Raw genomic sequence first — 24,719 nt, 5'->3', positions numbered from 1 at the left:
TTCCATCACTCAACAAACCATCAAAATTACAATTAACAAAGCAGGGTCACATCAAATGTGAGAAACAAACTGAAGCTTCTAACATGCAACAGCTGCAACAGAGAGGTTCCATATCTTGGTATTACATGTATAAACCATTATTAATAATCTCTTTTTTGCAGCAGAAAAATTACAAATAATTTCACTTCTAATCATTACTTTTATTTGAGTTACTCAATGCCAGCCTTCTGTCATCCAATATACCCTTTTAAATAACCTGCACAAAAGAACCAAAACAAAGTAAAGTCTGCTTGCTATTCCCCAAAAACAGCAAGAATTTCCCTATTTCACAGTCATACCACTCCTCTACAACTACAATAAAAACGCGCCAAACTTTCCCATTCATTTCAACCACTATATTGTGCTACTCTGATTCCGTTGAAGCTATCACTTCTCGGTGTTCTAACCAGGGCTAACTGCTCAAAGCCATAACAGTGTTGGTGCTGCAGTAAAAAGTGCTACTGCATAACGACACTACCAGCGCTATCCCTAACCATCAACACAAATTCATTACTTTTCTGGACACAAATTCTGGTATCACAATCAGGTGAGCTTGTCCAATTAGATTCCACATTTTTTGGTAAGTGCATTTTCTGATCAACAGGTCCACTTCACAGACAGCATAACCACACTAACAGCATAACCACACTACCAAGCACAATATCAAAATCACATATGTCTAGTATTTCATGCTTGGCTTTGTATTAGCTATCAAAAAATGTTTTGCACCTAAATTAAGAAAGCTATAAAATGCTTCTAAATAAAGGAATAACTTATTTATATCCAATTAGGTTCATAACTGTTTACAGCTTATTTTCATAAGCTCTGCATAATAGCTTATCAAAACAACTTATAACGTCTATGAAAACAATTTGACTTAAGTTTATTTTCTCTTATAGAAATAGTTTATACATAAGCAGTATATGATAAATAATTATATTAAGTCTTTAATCCAAACAAATATAAAAGAAGATTTTCAGAAGAGTGACAATCATGCGGGTAAAGTGGGGACAGAAAGGAAGTAGGACCTATGGACAAGATTGTAAGAGAAGGACTTCTCAGTCTTTTGTTGTGACCAAAAGGAAGATGCACAAAAAAGGACTTCTCACAAATATTGAAGGAAAAGACATACGAAGTGTAACACAAATCTAAAGTGAAAAATCACACCAAGATGACAACATTCAATACATTTTTTCACCTTGGCGACTCAAGACACATACATGAAGATCATCCTCCTTCTCACAATTTAGAATAAACCCTAGGCAGTGAAGCTTAAAATACAGTAGCATCAGAAAAACAAAAACAGTTCATAAAACATTTCATTCTTTTTATAGTAACATTTTATGTTATTGTACATCGACTCTATACAAGCTCGACGAGTAAAAGCTAATTAATGCAAGCACATAATAGATCCTAAAATTATTTATACTAATATTCACTGATCTCGGGTCATCCATAGGTTCAGTGTATTAATTAGCATTTGGCAATCAATAAGCAATGATTGATACTTCTAATGCAATTACCTCTAAGCTTGTTGGACAGCCAGGGTTGTAATCCAGACAATGTTTTTCTTTACTGCTGAAGATAATGTGTCCCCTTAGGTACCAAATCCTGAAATTCAGAATCTGAATCATTAATGATCAAATTTTCAAATTATATGATTAGCGGTACGAAACAATGTTCAAAGTGATGTGCAAAGCCTGGCCGTTGGAGTAATGCAACTGAAAAATCTTCTCTCCACTATTCAGCGTCTATGAAAATATCAAGAACATAATGAAACTAAAATCTAACATTACATTACAATATTAATCTAACGCTTCACTGTTTCTTTTGAGAGCAATAATTCTCCCACCAAGTGGGATCTGGAAAGCTTCAATTAAAGTCATTTTTGTGACAGCATCAACAAACCATACTTAACACAATATACTAGATAGATCATCAAGCTCTTCTTGCATAATCATCCAAGCGAATTTCTATCAATTTAAAATGTTAAAATTGCAGGTGTTGGTTAGTAATAGGAAAATGTGGTACATACTTGTTCAGTGAACTTCCATCAATATAAAAATATATCTTTGTTGCTAAACAAAAAATTTTCAATGATAACACTGTGACAAGGGAAAGAACCAAAAAATACAAATATAGCAGAGTATGATGATATAACCATGGCGAAATATTTTCCAAAACATGATTTCCTACTCTATTACAGAATTTAAAAAGAAAAGGAATAAGGTTAGATACAATGCTTCCATCATGTCTTTGTTTTTCATCGTATAATAAGGAAGGATGATTATTAAAAACATATTCACGGAAAACTTGTGAGCAACCCATTTTGCGAAGATACAAGACTTGTATAGACTTATTGCATCATTTTAACACTCAATAAACCATATACAACACAGGAGCATTACATTCAAAGATCCTACCTTCTCATATTAGTTTGTGATTAGCCTCACTTAAAATGAGCAATGAGTGAAAATATCATTAAAGTAGATAAAGCTCATTGATAGTACGTTGTAAAGATAACAGATAATTGTGTCAAGAAAAAGAAAATCAGTCACCAACACTATTATAATATCGAAATGAACATATCAACAAAACATGAGTTTTATTAACATTAAGTGATAGTGAGACCATTGAGTAGTCCACCTTTTACTTAAAAAAAAAATAAAAAATCAATAAACCATAACGATTGCATAGTTGTCATCAAAATTCAAAACAACCAATAATATAATGAGAAATCATCTTACCTAGTATTAATCTTACATTAGACCTCTAGCAATCATTTCACGAAGAAATTTCTCCGCCTTTTCATTCTCATCTTTATGAAAGAGAGCCCGGATAATAGTTTCATAAGTTACTGCATCAGGAATGATACCATTGTCATCCATTTTTGACAACAAGGCCTCTGCTTTATCAAACAAGCCTTCTTTACAAAGTCCATTGATCAAAATATTATACGTTCGGATATTTAGACTATAACCCTTAGTTAAAAGATCCTGAAAAACATCTTGTGCATTCTTAAGTCGTCCTCCTTTGCATAACCCATCAATAAGTATATTGTATGTGCACATATCTGGTTGAATGCCGTTGTCTTTAATTTTATTGACTAATGCAATAGCTTTGTCAAGATGATTGTTTTTGCATAAAGCATCTATTAAAGAACTGTAGGTAAATATGTCAGGTGGTTGATCATTATCATGCATCTCATCAACAAGCTCCCAAGCATAGGAGATTCTCCCAGATTTGCACAAACCATCAATTAGAGAATTGTAAGTTACCGTATTAGGAGCAATTCCTCTGCAGTGCATTTCATTAAAGAGACTCAAGGCTTCATCAACCATTTTAATCTTACAAAATCCATTAATCATGATACTATAGCTATGAACATTAGGAGTCATTCCCATTCGAGAAATAATGCTTAACACATGTTTGGCTTTATTAACTTTGTTAACTAGGCAATATCCATCCATTAATGAATTGTAGGTAACAACATCCGGAATCACACCGTCTTTCATCATCACAGCTATCACACTTTTAGCTTCTTTTATCTTTCCTTCCTTACAAAGAGCATCAACCAATATATTAAAAGTATAAACATTTGGGTTGATGTTTTTCAATATCATTTCATGGAACAAACCAAATGCTTCTTCAAGTTGACCAACAGTGCAAAATCCATAAATTAGAGCACTAAAGGTAACAACATCAGGAGGAATTTTCTTTGCAGTCATTTCAGAATATAACTCATAGGCATCAATTACCAATTCATCTTTACACAAACTATCAATAATTATGTTATACATTACCACGTCAGTCTTGATCAATTTCCCATCAATCTTTCTCAACATTTGCAAGGCAGCTCTTGTTTCTCCCATTTTACACAATCCATTGATCAAGGTCGCATAAGTAACTTGGTTCAATTGAAATCCAAGTGCAAGCACACGGTCATGAAAGTGTAGAGCTTCTTTCACCTTACCATTAAGACACAAACCTTTGACAAGTGTATTTAAGGTAATGGTATCGGGCTGATAACCCATTTTGAGAATTTTTCCAAACAGAGAAAATGCAAAATTGATTTCACGTAGATGGCAGTAACAATTGATGACGATGCTGAGAGTAACAATAGTTGGCACAATTCCGTTGAATTGCATTTGTCGGAAAAAGGAAATAACAGTGTTGTAATGGGTTTTAGTCTTAACAAGAGAAGTTAAGATCTTGTTAAATTCAACAATGGATGGAGTAGGATTCATACGAAGCATGCGATTGAATGAGGAAACAACATTATCAATATCAATATTATTGGGAGAAGATCGATGGGTTAGGGTTGTGAAGTGTGAATGTGATAAGGGTAAAAAGGGAATAAGAAAAGATGGCTTAACAAAAGAACTTACTTTTCTCATTCTTAAAGGAACTGACGGGTTGATGGTTGCGATGCAACAGGCTTCAATGTGACGGCGGCGAATTGTTCAGTTGAAGCTTGCGGCACCGGAATCACAATTCGTGAGAGAAGAAATTGAGCTACTTACGGATGTAACATGAGTTCTTTACTGCTAACCTCATTTCACCATTTTACAAACATTAAATAAATAAGTTTAAAAAAGAGATAATAATAATAAAAAAAGAAAGAGATAAGAATTTTACTCCCTCCGTTTCAAAATGAGTGTCGTTTTAGGTGTTTAAGAAATGCAATGATTAAGAGAAAGAAAATGGTTATTTTACCAAATTATCCTTATTAACTATTGGTTAGTTTTAAAAGTAATATTTTGGAAGTAGTGTGCAGAGTATTAATTGGAGGGTACAATTGAAAAGAAAAAGTTATTATTGCATTGGAAACTGAAAGCGACACTCATTTTGAAACAAATTTTTTTGGCTAAAGCGACACTCATTTTGAAACGGAGGGAGTATTAAACTATTTACGTATTTCTTCAAAAAAAAAAGTTAAACTATTTACGTATTTTTTTTTTAGACCAAAGTAAATATATTAAATAAAAAGAAAGTGCTACAAAGAACCCAGGAATAACCCAAACAAGAATACAACATGATAGATTAATTCAAGTGTCAACGACTCTTTGTCCAACAACAACATGATAGTATAATTATGGCGGATGGATTGACCGCAAACACGGTAACAAAATCCAAGTGTCAACGACTCTTTGTCCAACAACAAACTTCAAATGCTCTTTCAAGCAAAACAACACGTAAAAAACAAACTATATTTTAAATAGTGTTTAATGATCCGTCAGATTTTTAATAAAATTGTATTTATATGGAATTTTTGCGATTCGTTGACGATTTTATTGTGTAATTAATATATTTATAGGTTAATAAATTGGATGGATGATGGATTAGTGGATTATTTTGTCACTCTACTCAAGTGTAACAAAAAACCTACTAATTAAACATCTTTTGATAACTACAAACAAGGATTCAGAGGCTCCTTTTACTTCTTACTAGGTATATAACCCGTGCGTTGTACGGGTTCGATTAAAATAGTGCTTGCATTTTTTCTTACAAATGTGAAAATAAAAATTGTGATAAGCATACTCATATATAATTCAATGATTTGTAATTTTTTTCTGATCAAATGATTTATATTTTTTTTTGAAATATAGTGGTACAATTATTTTTAATATTGATTCCTTCAAAAAAAAAATATGTTTAATATTGATTTATATTAATAATATGTGTATTGTTTAAAAATATCAGAAGTTGTCTTGATTTACATCGTAGGTTTATGTAAATATTTTATGGACTGTGAATATCATTTTTGATGGACCTTATAATATTCTATAAGTTTAAACACATGTCATAGTTTATCCTAATAGTGTAATTATATAAGAGTACTTTTTCTTTATCATGTTCTTGAGAACTACGCAAAGTGACGTAAGTGCTTACTTTTGTTTTCCTATCTTATTTAAGGTCTCTCATATTTATTAAAGAGATTCATTCTTGTGTTGGAAAATTAGCTTCTTTTAAAGTTTCCTATGTAACCTCCACCTTTGGGATTCTACTCCGACTTTTATAATTGGTCCGGAGATTTTTAGTCAACGACTTAGTTTACCTCCATGTCACTGCGTAATCTTTTTTTTTTTCCTTTTTTTGATCACGTTTATGTTCTCCAATATTTTTGTTTGACTTTTTTCTTTTATTATTATGTTTTGGTATATAGCACTATTCTAGTGAAAATAGAATACATCACTATTATTTTATAGATGAGATTTCCTTTAGTACTATTCAATGACACACACACACACACACACATATATATATATATATATATTAACGAAGTAAAAAAGGGTGAGTTTTTATGTAAGTGAATCTTAATCACATTAATATTAGAGATTACTACATAGGGGTAAGTGAAAAGTTTTTCAAATAGTTACACATAATCATAATTCTAACTTAATATTAAAAATGATAGGAAAATCCAAAAGAGTGTTGTATAAGCATATGAATTGCATTTTCAATATATATGAGAGAAAAAAGAGACAAAATCACCAAATAATCGAGTTCCATCATTATCATTCTTATGTTACAATAACCATATCACAACATGGATGACAACTTCAAAATCTTTTACTTCCCACTTAGTTTCTATCATTCTCATGACATCCAAATAGATCACAAACATTTTGTATACAACATATATTTAAAAATAAGACACATGGTTTATATTCCTAAATTCATCGCGGTCTGTCATCCTTTGATTGAATGTCCGCAACATCAACTTGTTGCCAATTTAATATAAAACTTATAGGTATAACAATAAAATATTCTGACTAAAAAAATTAAAATAATAAATTTAAATTTATCTTTCAGAAGAAACCTATAAAATTTACTACATAAAACAATTGCAATACAAATTACATAATTTAATTCAATATATGCAAGTATTAATGTTACATAATTTAATTCTTTTTTTTTTTTAACGGCAAAAGTAGTGCAAAGCACACTACCCAATTTCATTCATTAAAAAGAAGAACAAACATAATTTAATTCAATATATGCAAATATTAATGTAAAAGACATATACTTACGCTATGAGATGTCGTTTTTCTAAGGCTTTCCGAGCATAAGGGTGCAACAAAAGCAAAAATAGAAGCATAGTTTTTCCTTTTCTCCTTGTTCACACGAAAAAATAGTCACATATATATTAGACAATAAAAGAAAATAAAAAAGAAAGGTAGAAAAGTAGTAAATGAATAATCAAGATATATGTGAAGAGTAAGATAGATAAACAAAAACAACAAAACAAAATTCCAGAGTATCACCAAGAGTTTGAAGAGTTTCATCTAAGAATTCCATGTGTTTGAAGAGTTTCATCTAAGAATTCCATGTTAGAGAAAAATGGCAAGAAGTTAAATTATGTGATTTTTTTTTCTTCATGAATCAATAATGGAGGGTGAGATTTTATATGTGAAAACGATTGGTTCATTAAAAGAATTTTTATCATATATTCAATGATTGAACCTTTGAATAACTATGTATGTGTTAAAATAATTGGTGGGTCTTAAACATATTTAAGCTCATGGGTCAAAATACTTTATAGGTCACATAAAAAAAAATTACTTTCGTTTCATTGATACATGTCTGTATATACTAATATAATTTTATTTTATTATATTAATTTTTGGCTTGGAACGATATTTTGTTTAAAACTTTGATAAATGTTTGTATATACTAATATAATTTTATTTTATTATATTAATTTTTGGCTTGGAACGATATTTTGTTTAAAACTACACACAATAATATTTTAAGTAGTTTTAATTCTTGTGGTCAAAAAAAGAAGTAGTTTTAATTCTTAAATCTGAAAATCCTCTTTCAAAAATAAACTCTTAAAAGCCACTTGTAAATTCCATCAAGAGTTGCATCGGTTGTGATTTAATGACCATTTTGTGGAGATAAACCAAACCTTTTAAATATTAAGTTATAAAAGCAACGGTTTTTTTTACTCAAAGAAGACATGGGTCTAATCATATGAAACCTTTTAAATATACATACGTTTACATATTTAATTTAAAGCATCAGTTTTTTGTTGTAGAAATTATATAATCAGACATTGAATTGGTTTAAAAATAGTGAAAGAACTCTTTGTAGAGTGGCAAAGTTTCAATCAATAGAGAATGAGAAATTGAAGCTCATTTAGACATGCCACATCATCAAAACTCTTGCATAAGAATAGTTCAAGTTTCAAATTCAAAGATATATAGATATATATATATATATATATATATATATATATATATATATATATATATATATATAGATTAGAGCTGTCAAAACGGGCCGGCCCGAAAGCCCGAATAAAATGCAGGGCCTGGGCCGAATAATTACAGCCCGAATCGTTTCAGGGCTTTTTAGCCCGGCCCGAAAAAGCCCGGAGCCCGGATGGGCTAGCCCGGTCGGGCCTCGGGCGGCCCGGCAGCCCGCAAAAAAACTGAAATTATGAAAAAAATATGTTGCTTCTGTAATAAGAACTGCATGAAGGTAGTTGAATGCACAGACGTCAATAAGCACTTTAGTTGATAATATTGATATTGTTGTATCTTCAAGTGAATTGATATGTCCAAAATCAGAAAAGTATGTCCACAGTTACACGTTGCATGGATCTGTCCAATCTTTGCGAAGAAATTAAACTAATGTAAATTAAACTAATGTAAGATTTACACCAGAATAAATATAATACAGGTATCTGCCTCCTTTAAAATAGGTTGAGCCTACTGAGTTTTTGTGAAAGTTTGAAGGATATAGAAAGAATACTGCACGCCAATTATAAACAAAAGAATATAACAAAACAAAAGAATACAAACAAAAGAATGCTACCAGCCACATAAACCAGCAAGCAACAAGCAACATATAGTATAGAACAGTGACAATTTTATCAATTCTAACAAGTAGTAATAATAACTATGTACTAAGATCTCTCAAAAAAAAAAATAACTATGTACTAAGATCTCTTCAAAAAAAAAAAACTATGTACTAAGATTGAAATAAAAAAAAAAAAAAAAAACTAGATATGTGCGGGCCGGGCTGGCCCGTTAGCCCGGGAGCCCGTATAGGGCCGGGCTCGGGCTCAATTATTCTAGCCCATATTTAAACCGGGCTTTTTAGCCCGGCCCTAAAAAGCCCGTTGCCCGGTCGGGCCGGGCCTAAACGGGCCGGGCCGCCCGTTTTGACAGCTCTAATATAGATAGATAGATAACAAAAGTTGTAAGAGTGAACCCAAAAGTGGTTGAGCAGTTCCATTTTCCTTTAGGGCTATTTCTCCTTATTGCATTTTTTTAGAATTCTGATCTTTACCCAAACGGTTTTGCTCATTCCCAAGTGAACGGACCAAAATACCCCTACGCATGTTAACTTACGCTAGTGTTACATATGCGTGAGTTAACTCACGCAGAGATTTACACAGGGTTTTACTATAGCGTGAGTTAACTCACGCTGAGATTTACACTAGCGTGAGCTAACTCATGCTGCGGGAGTTAACTCACGCAAGGGCGTTTTGGTCTTTTCATTTGGGAATGAGAAAAACGTTTGGGTAAATAGCAGAATTCTTTTTTTTACTTGCTTGTGGCCTTTTTTTTAGGGTTGTATGCCCATGTACACAATTTTTCTTTTGTTAATAACTAGACTATTCCCGTGCTACCGCATGGGTCCTACCGTTTAGAAGTTAATCGAATAAGTCGCAATAATGTAAACATATATATTTAATAAAAGTTTTATAAAAATTTAAAAGACCCGTGCTCAAATAGACCCGTACATTATAATTGGCAGCGCAACATCACTTTTTGAGTTGATTGCAACATCACTTTTTTTGTCATGAAAAGAGGTAACCACTTTGAGTTGATTGCAACTATAGTAATTTTTTTGGCATCATAGGTTTTGATGTATCAAGTTGCAAGTGGTATTGTAATGAGTGGATATTGCTTGGATTATTGGATAAGCTAACAAACTATAAACATCAAATACAAGTGTGATTAACTTGACGATTATTGGATATTGCATGGATCAACTTTACAAATATCATGATTTCAACTTAGATGTTTTGTCCTTCAGCGGATTTTTTAAATTGGCTTAAGGAACATGTGCATCAGTTAATCAACAAAACCTCTTTTGTATGAGTATCTTTTGATAATGGGTGCACAATGCCGTGTATGATATTATAGATGAGTAGTATCTCATAAGTCATACCAAGCTTGGTATCAACAATCAGAAAAAACTAAAGGGTACATAACCACATATATAAGCATGTGATTTTAGTTTCAATCGAGCAACACGTGCAGGCTTAATACACAAATCATATCATTCACAACTGAACAGTGATTTAATCAACTTCATGATTTGAAGGGTTATTTTGAAAATCAAATTAGAAATCATCTCAAAGTAGATCACTGGAATTGTATGTTTCATGTGTTTTAGTTTGCTAAATTAAGTGGAATTCGTCAAAATATATATTGATTACACTAATTCATAAAAATAACATATTCAAGATAGCACCAGAGTCGGACAATGTATCTAACCCAACTTTCTAACACCAGAGAAGTACCCCGTAAAGAACGAATTATAAGCTAGTCACAAACACTCGGAGAAAATACAAAATTCCAAATGAATGGAGAGACTACAACTGAAAGCATAGCATAAAACCAAATAGAGCATATGCGATATTATAACTTTGTATCATGTCATATGTAGTCCATGACCTTATGTGATATTGCAAGAGCAATTACAACCTAGGAGCATATGCCAACGAACTTCTGAAGTATCAAGCATTTGCCACTGCAATATAAGACTTGTGACCATCACATAAGCAATAGCCAGCATTGCGTTTTCATCTATATGATAAGTTTGGAATTGTCAATCGCGAATTGGGAAAAAATAGTTGTGTTCGAATTATGCTACGCTACAACACTATATTGCGGCTATAGCCTCTATTTGACAACACTTTATCTTTATAGTAAATAGTGTACCACAGAACCATAGCGATTTATTCAATTTCTGCTACATAATAACATTATAGCACCGCTATAGCTACTATTTGACAACAAAGTGTACACCAAAGAAAGATGACCCTGAAACACAAGTGTATGGAGAAAGGGTTTGAAGAGTTTCCGTTCACCTTTCCAAAAGTTAAATTACATTTTCATTTAACTGTTCTTAAAAAACACTTCTTGTTTTGGTAAAAATAAAATAAAAAATAACTTCCAGACATAACCCCTTTGCACTTCTGTTCTCTGCCCATGTGTCGAGTAATAAACCTAACCTAAATAAACTTTTCATCTTTTATCTATCCATTTACATTTTGTCCAACAATTTAAAACCTAAACAAACTTTGTGAAACTGTTTATAACAAAACTTTCAGCATATCCCCATTTTTGAAGTGTATCACACACCACAAACACCAGCCAAATATCATAAATACTACAAGATATACAAGGTACCAGCAAATTATAGCACTATCTAAATAAAAAAACATGAAATCATGCGAGCTTATATTCTTCTTCCAAGTTTCCAATGAAAACAAGTTGCTCCACCTGTCGCGAGTTAACCATTAAAAAAAAAATCTAATTACTTATCCCAAATGACAATTTTTTAGCTGCAAATTGCATCTTAGTTTCTAGACAACAAGATTGTCCATATTATCAAACCTTCCTGATTTCTATTTTACAGCAAGGCAGTCCCAAAAACTGATAACATAGAATAGTGTTTTATAATTGGTTCATTATGCAAAAGTGATGAGAAGCCTAACTGACATTCAAAGAACATATTAGTAGCTCTTCTAACTCTTCTAATTGACACAATAGATAAAATAAGTTCATTTCTAGTTCCCACTCTTTGATATAGTCTCTTATCCAATTTCTAACTGACATCATAACACAAACAAATTGTTGAACTCAATTTCAGTCTTACATTTCTAGCTCTACCTCATTTCTAAACCTCTTCATCAATCTCAACAGAAACAGCCAGCTCCCACTCCACTACATCTTCCTCTTCTCAGCTCCTAATCACTCAGACCACTCATTTTTACTAGTAATTACCCGTACCTGTCCTACAGATTGTGGGTATTTTTTGCGGGTACCTAATGGATACCAAAAAGAAATTTAAGCCTAAAACCAAATCAACTAAGAGATATTTGAAGCCTTCAAACAGGAACGACAAGAACAGTGTATCATAAGCCAAAATGAGTAAAGACAACTCTGAGGTGAACTTTTACTAAGAAAGAAAACATGACAAATTATTATGCAAAAGACAAATTATCTGATAGGTTTCAGACTTAATAATACCGTTGATTGTTGAAGAATATGACATGACGTGAACTTCATATGCTGTTGTTGTGGATGTCATCCCATGATATTTTTCAGATTTTTGCTAATGTCAAGTGCCAATTTGTTTCGAGTTGGTTGAAGGCTTCAAGATCCACATTCAATTAGTTGAAATCTTATATTTCATCTTTGATATTCTGAAACCAAGTTACAAAAGCAATTTAAATTCACTAAAATTGGTCAAAATTTGAACAACAATTTGCTACAAGTATTGAAAGTAGAAACTACAAGAATCATGTGAACACAACCGACTCCAGCACACTACAAGTATTGACACCAGCACAACGCAACCTCCTCTTAGCTATTGCATAATTATGAAATTGGAATCCAACCTCCCACAACAGACTCAATAATTGAAACCCAACACAGGGCAGCAATGCAAACTGACTTAGTACAACCTACATACCCGCCACAATAGTGTGTCCAACCTCCCCATTCAACCTTCATTTTCTGAATAACTGGCTTAGTCTAACAGAACCAACATGCCCCTACAACGCAAAAAAAAAAAACTCAAGAACAAGCCTTAGCTGAACCGAAGGCCAAAAACGACGAGAAAACAAACTGCATGAATTTACAGCAGCAAAATCAACACAAAAACAGCTGCACAGTACAACCTCCCAGCGACATAGCTACAGCCAGCAACACAACACACACTAGAAACAAACAAATGTGCAGAAACATTTGATGATTCAGACTCCGCACACTTCCAAAAACTTAATTTTTTTACTTTTTTGCATTACAACTTCAATATGCAGGCTAAGCAATACTGCCACTAGTCACCACCCATTTATCCCATTTCCAGGCTACGTTTTAGGATCATGCCTTATTGGAATGACGGTCAACTAACTAGATTGAAATGAAGGAGGTGAAAAATTAGAATAGCATATAATGTGCACTAGAGAAAGTGTGAGAATAGACTCATCATATAATATAAATTATCATTAGAGAGGTAGTTTATTTGGCTTTCTACAGTAAGACAGTAACCAAAGAATAGACTGATTATACAATATTAGAGTTCGTAAAAAGGTGACGAAGAGTGAGAAAATGTGCACAAAGGATATTAGAGAAGCTATAATATAAGTAAATTTTACCTCTATATAGAGGTTTAGACCCTGTGGAGTAGTTGTGTTATCACATGAGTCCTGCCGGTACTGGTGAAACAGTACCAACCGGCAGCCAAGAAGGTATCAGCGTGCCACAGGGGACAGTGGCAGCCTGCCACATCTACGATTGAAAATAATGATAAGCTGATCATATCTCATAATCGGGTATCCTTTAACTGATCAAAGCTTGTGGCTTCTTATGCCAATTGAATCTTGTATGCCTATAAATGACTCCTATCAGGTAAACAACATCATTTCATGTGAACACACTGTTTGTACAAGTATTAGATGGATAGATTACATGAACAAAATACTTGGTAACTGCTACAACTATGCAGAAATTGTGAAACCAACCACTAGAAATTAGAGATCCTAGTATCTCCCTTGCCAGCCAATAATAAAAATAACCGGATGCCCTTTCTTTCATCCTTATTCCATTTAAATACACGCACACCTACTTACATAACTAGGGCCTACTGGCCAATGGGCATACACCTTAATGATAGGAGGCCAACTAAGACCAGCTTACAGAAACTGGTATGTATAATGATAACATTAGTAGAAACAACACTTTAATTATAACAATCTCGGAACTGTTGTCTCAGAACAGACGATGGATTCTTTTAGATTACAACTAATTAGAGATTAATACAAAAACTAAGAAAATTGATAGAGTTTGGTCTTGTAATACAATTCCAATCCAAGAAATTCCAGAGTCTTATTCTCTCCCATATAATAAATGCCTATCTTCTCAACATCCCAACTTCGCTATTTATTAATTAAGACTGTAAAATTAACTTCTAAATAGATTGAAGACTAACTTTTACTTTTAACCAGCCCATATACTTCAGACCTTTTTCTATTGTTCTTACTAATAAGGGGTCTAACACATACCTAGAGCTGTCCTTCTCCTTTCGAATTCAACCAGCAATACCTAAATAACCAAGATTAGAAATTAGTTAAGGAACTTTGACATACTATTTTTTTTTTTTAAAAAAAGAAAAGCAATCTGTTTTGCATTCATTATATACTAACAAACTTCTGTTCTCATTTAGCATATGAATACTACTATGCCAACACTGACTAGAAACTCGAGTAACTGCACACTGTATAAGTTTTGTTTGTTCAAGATCAAAGTAAACATGATACTATCATTACCTCTAAACTTGTTGGTCAGGGCAGCAATCCAAGCTCTGTCATGACTGCTAAATGCATAACTCATCGTCAAAGCATGTGATACAGCTTGGACCAAAAAAATAATGTGCTCTTAGGTACCAAATCCTGAATTTCAGAATCTGAAACATTCATGATCAAACTTTCTAATTATTTGAACTAAGGTACAAAACAATGTTCCTCCCAACTCAACCAACAACTCCTAAATAACTAAGATTAGAAATTTGTTAAGACACTTTGATAAGTACTTATTTGAAGCTATTTATTTAACAAAAGATAAAATAAAGTCAACTATTTTTGTATAAGCTATAAGTTGTTTTAATAAGCTATATTGGAGACCTTAGTTGAAAACAACTTATGGATATGTCCCAAGTTAATTCTATAAACTCTTCCAAATAATCCCACAAGAATTTATGTCAGTATATAAGCTCAAATTCGTCAATTCAAACATATCCTAAAGCTTGCTGGCCAAAGGTGCAAATCAGACCTTCGTTACTAATATCACTCAACACTTAAAAATCTTCTTTTGGACTTAACAAGAGCAGCTAAACATGGAAAATTTAGTATATGATCAGATGATTCTTTTTGAGTCATAATTGTGTCAGAAATAACAAAAGAATGCACATATTTGCTAATAAAGATTCTAAAACTTAACCAGTTTTTGCATTAATTTCCAAAGAGATTCTAATTTCTTTATAAACCACATTTTTAGGCTTCTTATATTTTGGGTTAAATTAGTTAGAGCTTGGTAAAAGGGAAAATGTAAGGTCAGAAAAAATATCAAACACAATGAGACTAAATTTCTTCAAAAAAATGAGACTAAATCCTCCACCAACCTGAGGCATAACAATATTCAGATAATGCATCACTATGTACCAAAATGAACATAGCTATCATTCCAATCGACTATAAGTCTTCGACAACATTTTTAATTCCAAGGTCCATTCTACCATGCAAACTCAAGATTCACTGTTCAAGTTCCGATAATCTTTTACACCAGAGACAAGGTCTCCAAAAAGGTAACATTCATTTTCATCTATACTGATAAAATTCCTTTATTAAATAGTGAGGAGGTTGTTGATTGTCATCCACTCAACAAAAGAAATATTAAGCTAGTACAATGTGTAATGGTGGAATGAACCTCTCTCAGCAAAATGTATTTCAATAGTTAATTGTTTAACAAAAAACAGAAAATTCTAAAATTTGTTATTCGATCTATTGAGTTACAATCCCTATATAGGAAAGCAGTCATGATTGAGTTAACCTACACCCTAGTTGTCAGTGTCAGCTGGACAGAGGTGGCTAACTAACTTTAACCACACTGGCAGAAATGGAACAAACAGCTGAAGCTTCTAGAGCTCAGCAGAAGGTTCTAGAATCTAAGAGTACAAACTAAGTCGGTAAAAATATTTGAAATTGCCTGAATTCCTTATACATTCACACATTGTTATATTGCTATTGTATGACTACACCAATGAGTCATGCATGTTATACCAAATCCAAGATAGCACAGAAATATGAAAGTGTATCAGGTCCATCCTACGAACACAACACCAGAGAAGAAGAAAAAAGAGGACTCCATCCAATTTTTCGACCGACAGTGGCGCAACTTGTACCCGACTCAACCCCAGAAAACCATACCAGTCTAAAACACAAAAATAAATGACATATCATGATTTTATGAATTGTATCACACACGACAAACACCAGCCAAAGATCACAAAGAATAACCAAAGAATAACCATATTAGTTTCTATTTGGTTTGAGTTAAAACACAGAATAACCAATGAATAAAAAGAAAAAATGACAGTACATTGCAAAGAAATAAATATTTATTTAAAAAAAAAATAAAAACACATGATTCCAAATTAAAACTAAAGTGATAGAGGTCATTGTGTAGTTGATCATCATTTGCATATGTAACCATTAAGGAAACATTAAAATGAATAATTAGGATTCAATTGTTGTCATCAAAATTCAAAGTAACCTAATAAGTAATAAGAAATAATCTTAACTAGTACTTTTCTTACAATAGACCTCGAGCAATCATTTCACGTAGAAGTTTCTCTGCCTTATCATTCTCATCATTTTTAAAGAGAGCACGGATAATTGTTTCATAAGTTACAGCATTTGGAATGCAACCATTGTCTTCCATTTTTGACAGCAGGGTTGCAACTTCATCAAATAAGCCCTCCAAACAAAGACCATTGATCATAATATTATATGTCCAAACAGTTAAATTATAGCCTTTAATCAAAAGATCTTCAAAAATCACTTGTGAGTTCTTAAGTCTTCCTTCTTTGCATAGTCCATCAATAAGTATATTGTATGTGTACATATCTGGTTGAATTCCTTGGTCTTTGATCTTCTTGACCAAAGCAATTGCCTTGTCAACGTGATGATTTTTGCATAAAGCATGCAATAAGGAATTGTATGTGATAATATTGGCTGGTTGACCTCTATCATGCATCTGATCAAGAAGCTGCCAAGCATGAGAAACTCTCCCAGATTTGCATAAACCATCAATAAGAGAACTGTAAGTCACCATATTAGGTTCACAATGCATTTCTTTAAAGAGATTCAAGGCTTCATCAACCATTTTAATCTTACATAATCCATTAATAATGATGTTGCAGCTGTTAACATTAGGTGTCACATTCATTTTTCCTATGATGTTGAATACATGTTTTGCCTTATTCACTTCATTAACCAGGCAATAACCATCCATTAATGAATTGTATGTAACAACATCAGGTTCCACACCTTCTTTGATCATCACAGCTATCACATTTTTAGCTTCTTTCATTTTTCCTTCCTTACAAAAAGCATCAACCAATATATTAAAAGTATAAACATCTGGGTTGATGTTTTTCAATACCATTTCACGGAACAAACCAAATGCTTCTTTGAATTGACCAACAATGCAAAATCCATAGATTAGAGAACTGAAAGTGACAACAGTGGGAGGAATTCTCTTTACAATCATTTCTGAATATAAACCATAGGCATCAGTTACAAGTTTATCTTTACACAAACCATCGATGATTGTGTTGTGCATAACCACATTGATCTTGACCAATTTCCCTTCAATTCGTCTTAACAACTGCAAGGCGGCTCTTGTTTCTCCCATTTTACACAATCCATTGATCAAAGTCCCATAAGTAACTTGATCCATGAAAAATCCAAGTGCAAGTACACGGTCATGAAAGTGTAGAGCTTCATTGACCTTACCATTAAGACACAAACCTTTGATAAGAGTAGTCAAGGTTATGGTATCTGGGCGATAACCCATCTTGAGAATCTTAGCCAATACAGAAAAAGAGAAATTCATTTGACCTAAGTGGCAATAACAATTAATCAAGATGGTAAAAGTAAATAAATCAGGCTTAATTCCCTTGGATTCCATTTTTCTGGAAAGGGAAAGAACAGTGAGATAGTGGTTCTTAGTCTTAACAAGGGAAGATAAGATCTTATTGAATTCAACAATGGATGGAGTATGACGCATTCGGAGCATGCGATGGAAGGACGAAACAACATTATGAACATCAAAATCATTGGGAATGGATCTAAAGTGAGAGTAAAACCTTAACCCCAAAGGTGAAAGTGAGTTTGAGTGATGTAAGAAAGAAGAATGAAGGAACCTGAAAGTTGAAAACAACATTGGAGCAACAAGTAGTGATTGAGGGAATGGAATTTGGAACCTGATTGAAGTGATTTTGGCCTGTGTCCACTGCAGAACAATTTTCAGCGGTGATGTTATTTTCTGTTCTTAAAACTCAGTTTTTAAGAACAATGTAGACATTAGAGCTATAGATGAGTGAAGACAAACTAACAAACAAGAAGCAGAATGAGATCTGAGCTGAATGAACCGAATCTAACAAGAATGTCGTCTTCTTTTTCTTCAATAGTTCAGAGTTCAGACACAAAGTAAGTGCCTCCCGTGTTGTGTGGCTCACAAAGGAATTTTATTTTTAAGATTTAATTTTTTTTACCAAAGATTTAAGATATATTTTTTTAAAAAAAAGGGTAGATTTAAGATACTTCCAATTCCCACAAACATGGTTACATTTTTTTTTGTCAAATAGTCTAGTGGTTAGAGCTCACACAATTTAATTGTGGAGAAGTTGAATGTCTGGAATTCAAACCCCGGTTACATTTTTTATTTTACATATGCCTCTGTGTTTTTTTTTTGGGTATTTTTTACTTCTCATATAGAGAAATAGTATCATTATATTATTTCATTTATAATGACACTTACTTTTCTTTAAAAAAAAAAAAAAGACACTAACTTCATTGTTTTTTCCGAAATTGATTTTTTTTTTTTTTGAAGGAAAGAAACTTATATCATTTCATTACTTAAAACGTGTTCAATACAATCTGGTATTTCTACCAAAATTTGGAAACTAGCTGAGGATGTGGCCGCCTTAGCTAATCTATGGGCTGCCTCATTTGCTTGTCTCCTCACAAACTCAACACTAGAGTTGACATAATGGTGAAAACAAAGAAGACATTAGAGCCATAGAGAGCAGCTGTGACGTGAACACTCGTGTGGAAGAGGCAACTTGGTGGCTGAAACAAACAGACCTAAGGCAGTACAAGCGTTTTACAACACTTTCCAAATTATGGTTTTTCCGAAATTGATAATATCTTCACATTAATTTCCCAAATTAATAAATTTTTTTATCATTTTAAAAAAACAGAGAAATGCCAAGAAGTTGTCAAAATTACATACATTTACCAAAAATAAAACAAAAATTATTGTGAGGATGAAACATCTCATTTTATTTTTCAGGGAATAAAATCAAAATTTGTTGTATTTTCATGGACGAAGAACTTATTTGACCCATTTATTTATTTTGACTAAATGAAACAATATTCATTATTTCAAATTAATAAAGTACATCACAATCAAATAAAATTTTAACATCGCTAAAAACAAAAAGTGTGAGCTTGCAAACAAATTCAAAACATTCAAGTTAATAACTTAAAACGGTTAAATATATACAAATAATATGATAAAATAAAAGTGTTGGAGATTCTCATGCCTCCGATTCTACAAAGTTAAAAACATAGTCATTTGATTGAGTTTGCAACCAGTTACAACCTTAATAAACTTTCTCAAACTATTTATAGCAATTTTTTTTTTTGGATAAATAATCAATTTTATTTAAAACAACTTGACCACTCTCCCCACTTTATAGGAAGGATTGACGAGGAAACTCAATGACGCACTAGACCTAGATGAGGAAAAAAAATTACACCAAATTCAACCTACTAAAAACCTGTCGAGACACCAAGTATTACAAAGCCCTTAAGCAACCTAATCTAAACTAGAAAGTAAGCAAAACCAAAATTAAAGATACATTATCCTTAACGATGATAGAATAGAAAAGAAAAACATAATTACTCCAACACTAAGCTATGGTACTCCTAGACGAGCAAGATTCATGAACACCAAACTACATACACTATCAACACCAAGAGTAGCACTAGAGAACAGCAAACTGCATTCTTCCATCCAATACCACTAGCAGCAACACACATCATAAAAAATAGGTTACCACTTTATGAAGTGCGTAAATATCTAGAGTGACAAACGAATAACCGAAATTGGAAGAAACCAAGAATTCCTTTGACTCCTCAGTAACACACTCCCCCATGCTCCATTATGCATCACAATAATGACTTCTTCAACCGTCATAATCATAACATGGAAAAAATCAGCTCCAAAGAATCATGCCAGTAGACCAGCGGCCATTATCCCACCCTTCTTTAGTATAACATCCCACATGAAGATACAAGCAACCAATTTTCCAGGCTCAGGTTGTAGCAATAAGAGCTCCCAAACCATAAATTCACATCACATCACCAAATCAGCACATGCCACTTGCAGCTAAGGACTTATACATTTAAACAATAACAAGCCAACACCTCATGAACACAACCCTACTTGAAAGTTTATGTAGTGTAACCTTCCACAGGACACTAATTCATTCACTGCATGATAGTAGGTTAATAGCAACTATCGCACTTAACCTTTGCTTACCATCAAATCATGCTAGCTTATATTCTCCTTCTAAATGTCCTTTGAAAAAAAGTTAATATGTCGTTTGCCTCCCATGTTAACTATCAGAATTGACGTCTAATTATTATTATTTTCGTACAGGAGAATTGACCTCTAATTAGATTAAAATCCCAAGAAGTTAGATGGAATCAAAGCCAGCGTGAGAGAGAGGGAACATTAGAAACCTTTAACCTCAGCAACCATCCATTTCCAAGTTCTGACATTGGCTTCTTTAATTACTAAGCCCAACCGAATAAGTTTTTCTACAAATTGCATCTAGTTTCTACACAGTCAGATCGTCCATATTACATTCCAAGAACATATCAAAAGTACCATACTCTTCTAGTTCTCACTTTTTTTATATAGTCTCTCAGCCAATTTCAAGCTGTTATCATAGCACATACACATTGTTCAACTCAATCTCACCCACACAATTCTAACTCTTTCTCATTTCAAAACTCTCAAAGCCTTAAGTATACCTCTGAATCAGAGCAAACTCCCACTCAACCACATCTTGCTCTTCTCAGCCTTCCACAACCTTTTTGATTCCACCAGATATTTCCATTCAAGACACTATAATAAAATCTAATGACTGGTACATACCAAATATACCATAAAAATAAAAAGTATGGGAAGATAAACTAATTTACTCAATAAATAAGGAGTTCATGCTAGTTTTAAATCTGCCAACAAAAAGGAAAATTGTGACAGTGTGATTAAGTTCCCAGGTACTCTTAAATATCCAGAAGAAAAAAAAGCTCACAGATAGTTTGTATGTGTTGTTGGACTGCAAATTTAACAATCTCAATTGACATGTAACTCCACTTTTTTTTTTCTTCCTAATATCACACAAATGACAACTACGTCAAAAAAAGTAGATGATTAACACAGCTGACAGGATTCTATGTCCATAACTGACAATAAGTATAGTGGGATGAGTCAAATGTTAACCCGAAAATGATATGTCTAAATGATCCAATTCCTTATATATGTTTTATTCATTCTTCTGTAAAAGTAGTATATTCAAGATTATCAATAGAACACACATACCTGAAATGATTTTCAGCCATTCAAAAAGCTCCAATTCCTTGGCCAACAATGACTTCAAAGAATATATCAACAATTGTAGCCCTGTAGAAAACTCAGATGGTACAAACACAAAAGGTTGAATCCTTACATGTTCCCTTCATGTGAAAACAATGGAAGAAAATGCAATAAAAAACACAAATGCTTCTTCCATCTAAATGGGGTCGACTACATGAAACATTTAAAACTCGGGATTTGCATTTAGTTTTTTATTAGAAACACAAAGAATGACCAACGATGGAAAAAATTGATACAACTATATGAAGAAAATTGACTGCACATTGGAAATAAAATATAATTACGTCAAAAATCATAACAAACGACCAATCGTAACAATTTAATAACAAAATGAACATAGCAATACATGATTTTTAGTTAAAACTACAACATTCTCATCACAAAATGAACATAACTAAATCATAACTGTTAACAAAAAGAAATCATCTTAACTCTACTTTTTCTTACAACAGACCTCTACCAATCATTTCACGTAGAAGTTTCTCCGCCTTTTCATTCTCATCATTTTTAAAAAGAGCGCGAATAATGATTTCATAAGTTACAACATCAGGAGTGCAACCATTGTCTTCCATTTTTTCCAGTAGGGTCATAGATTCATCAAACAAGCCCTCTAGACAAAGACCATTAATCATGATTGTATATGTCCAAACAGTTAAATTATAGCCTTTAATCAAAAGATCCTGAAAAATCACTTGTGCATTCTCAAGTCTTCTTTCTTTGCATAGTCCATCGATAAGTATATTGTATGTGTTAATATTTGGTTGAATGCCTTGGTCTTTAATTTTCTTAACCAATGCAATTGCCTTGTCAACTTGATGGTTTTTACATAAAGCATGTAAGAAGGAGTTGTATGTGATTATGTCGGCAGGTTGACCTCTAGCATGCATGTGATCAAGAAGCTCCCAAGCATGAGAAACTCTACCAGATTTGCATAAACCATCAATAAGAGAACTGTAAGTTATCATATTAGGTTCACAATGCATTTCTTTAAAGAGATTCAAGGCTTCGTCAACCATTTTAATCTTACATAAACCATTAATAATGATAGTGTAGCTGTGAACGTTAGGTGTAACTTTCCTTTTCCCTATGATGTTGAATACATGCTTGGCTTTGTTCACTTGATTAACTAAGCAATACCCATCCATTAGTGAAGTATATGTAACAACATTAGGTTCCACACCTTGTTTCATCATCATAGCTATCATAATTTTAGCTTGGTTAACATTTCCTTCCTTACAAAGAGCATCAACCAAGATATTGAAAGTATAAACATTTGGGTTGATGTTTGTCAATACCATTTCATGGAACAAACGAAATGCTTCTTTTAGTCGACCAACGATGCAAAATCCATAGATTAGAGAGCTCAAAGTAACAACATCAGGAGAAATTTTCTTTGCAATCATTTCAGAATATAACTCATAAGCCTCAGTCACCAATTTATCTTTACACAAACTATCAATGATTGTGTTGTACATTACCACATCAGTGTTGATCAATTTCCCTTCAATCTTTCTCAACATTTGCAAGGCAGCTCTTGTTTCCCCCAATTTACACAAGCCATTGATTAAGGTCCCATAACTAATATGATTTAAGTGAAACCCAAGTGCAAGCACATGGTCATGAAAGTGAAGAGCTTCCTTGACCTTACCATTAACACACAAACCTTTGATAAGTGTTGTGAGCGTTACAATATCCAGCTGAAACCCCAACTTAAGAATCTTCCCCAATAAAGAAAATGCAAAATCCATTTCTCCAAGATGGCAGTAACAATTAATGAGAATATTAAAAGTAAAAATATCAGGAATAATTCCATGGAATTCCAATCGATGAAAAAGGGAAATGGCAGTGGTGTAACGTTTGTTGCCAGACTTAACAAGGGAACCTAAAATCTTGTTAAATTGAATGATGGATGGAGTGGGTTTCGCAAGAAGCATGTGATTGAATGAAGAAACAGCATTATCAACAGCATCAACATGATTGGGAACAAATCTAGTGTGAGAATAGTATAGTGTTCTTGTAAAGCGAAAAAAGGGATTAGAAGAAAAAGAATGAAACCTGAAGAAACAAATTGACTCCATTTGAGAGATGGAGAGGATCATTCGGAGTGTCGTTGAACGAGACGTCGTCGTTGCCGTTGTTGAGCGGAAATGGAAATGGAAATTGGGGAAAGTCTCTCTTCTTTGTTTGTGTCTATGAAGCTGAACAAGATTCGTAGCTTGATCTTCAAAGATGATGATGACTCTGCGAAAGGGTTTTTAACACTTTACTAAATTACGGTTTCACCCCCCAATTCTCTTTGCATTTTTTATTTTTATTTTTATTTTTAAGATTAAGACATTTTTTATGCACCTTATCATTTAAAATAACTCTCATATCTTTAATTAATTTTGCTGAATTCAAAATATATTTTGTAAGCCATGTTGATGGAGGTCCAACATATACAATGTTTTAATTATTAACTTTCATTTTCTTCTTTGAAGAATATTAACTTTCATTTTTGTGTGGATACTAATACGTTCATAACATAGTTTTAAAACTCAGATCGGTCGTTGACTCGGTTAGGTTATTGGGTCACCGGTTCATTGAACCACTGGTACAACGGTTGGATCACATGACTGAATCCGATTAAACCAAATGACTCGGTCCTTATAAAAAAAATGTATACTATTAAATCCCATAACTCGATCTCTTAAAATTTTAAAAAATAAAAATCAAGTCACATATAATTACACATAATTTTACAAACTCATTCTTCAAATTAAACCACATGATTAAAAATTTTAAAAATAATCTACATTTAATCATATTAAACTAAACGACTTATAACTCAGTTGATAGCTATAATACTGGTGTTTTTTTCTCTGCTAGGGTTTCATGTCTGCCGACTTTGTCTTCTCAGCGCATATGGATACAGGTGAA

General features: G+C 32.8%; 3 protein-coding genes across 14 annotated transcripts; all 3 read right to left on the bottom strand.

Moving 5' to 3' along the window:
- On the bottom strand, positions 1-7,388 carry LOC146916346 (uncharacterized). 5 transcript variants are annotated; one of them, XR_015015007.1, is made up of 3 exons: positions 2,787-6,967; positions 1,563-1,650; positions 1-528 (listed from the first exon to the last, which is right to left on the bottom strand). XR_015015007.1 is itself a non-coding variant. In XM_085718495.1 (3 exons), exon 2 carries the CDS (start codon positions 4,434-4,436, stop codon positions 2,799-2,801), a length of 1,638 nt encoding a protein of 545 aa, XP_085574621.1. In that variant the 5' UTR covers positions 4,437-4,583; positions 7,074-7,388; the 3' UTR covers positions 1-1,650; positions 2,787-2,798. The 5 variants fall into 5 exon arrangements, 3 of the variants coding, with proteins under 3 accessions (XP_085574621.1, XP_085574622.1, XP_085574620.1); XR_015015008.1 differs by having other exon boundaries at positions 1-256; positions 2,787-6,966; XM_085718495.1 differs by adding an exon at positions 7,074-7,388 and having other exon boundaries at positions 1-1,650; positions 2,787-4,583.
- Positions 7,389-11,119: 3,731 nt separating this feature from the next.
- LOC146916345 (uncharacterized) lies at positions 11,120-24,000 on the bottom strand. 8 transcript variants are annotated; one of them, XM_085718480.1, is made up of 7 exons: positions 23,856-24,000; positions 16,663-21,827; positions 14,618-14,754; positions 13,448-14,393; positions 12,763-12,844; positions 12,318-12,493; positions 11,120-11,567 (listed from the first exon to the last, which is right to left on the bottom strand). In XM_085718480.1, exons 2-3 carry the CDS (start codon positions 18,291-18,293, stop codon positions 14,748-14,750), a joined length of 1,638 nt encoding a protein of 545 aa, XP_085574606.1. In that variant the 5' UTR covers positions 18,294-21,827; positions 23,856-24,000; the 3' UTR covers positions 11,120-11,567; positions 12,318-12,493; positions 12,763-12,844; positions 13,448-14,393; positions 14,618-14,747. The 8 variants fall into 8 exon arrangements, with proteins under 8 accessions (XP_085574606.1, XP_085574604.1, XP_085574607.1 ...); XM_085718478.1 differs by lacking the exon at positions 12,763-12,844 and having other exon boundaries at positions 13,448-13,693; positions 14,354-14,393; XM_085718481.1 differs by lacking the exon at positions 12,763-12,844 and having other exon boundaries at positions 13,448-13,580; positions 14,354-14,393.
- Positions 19,769-24,000, bottom strand: LOC146916344 (uncharacterized). The gene has a single exon (XM_085718475.1). The coding sequence runs from the start codon at positions 23,897-23,899 to the stop codon at positions 22,244-22,246; it is 1,656 nt and encodes a 551-aa protein (XP_085574601.1). The 5' UTR covers positions 23,900-24,000; the 3' UTR covers positions 19,769-22,243.
- Positions 24,001-24,719: the final 719 nt, after the last annotated feature.

The sequence above is a fragment of the Medicago sativa genome, chromosome 6, assembly GCF_051527215.1.
Source record: "Medicago sativa cultivar Bolivia chromosome 6, Bolivia_mono, whole genome shotgun sequence".
Lineage (NCBI taxonomy): Eukaryota > Viridiplantae > Streptophyta > Magnoliopsida > Fabales > Fabaceae > Medicago > Medicago sativa.
This window is presented reverse-complemented; position numbering and strand designations above follow the sequence as displayed.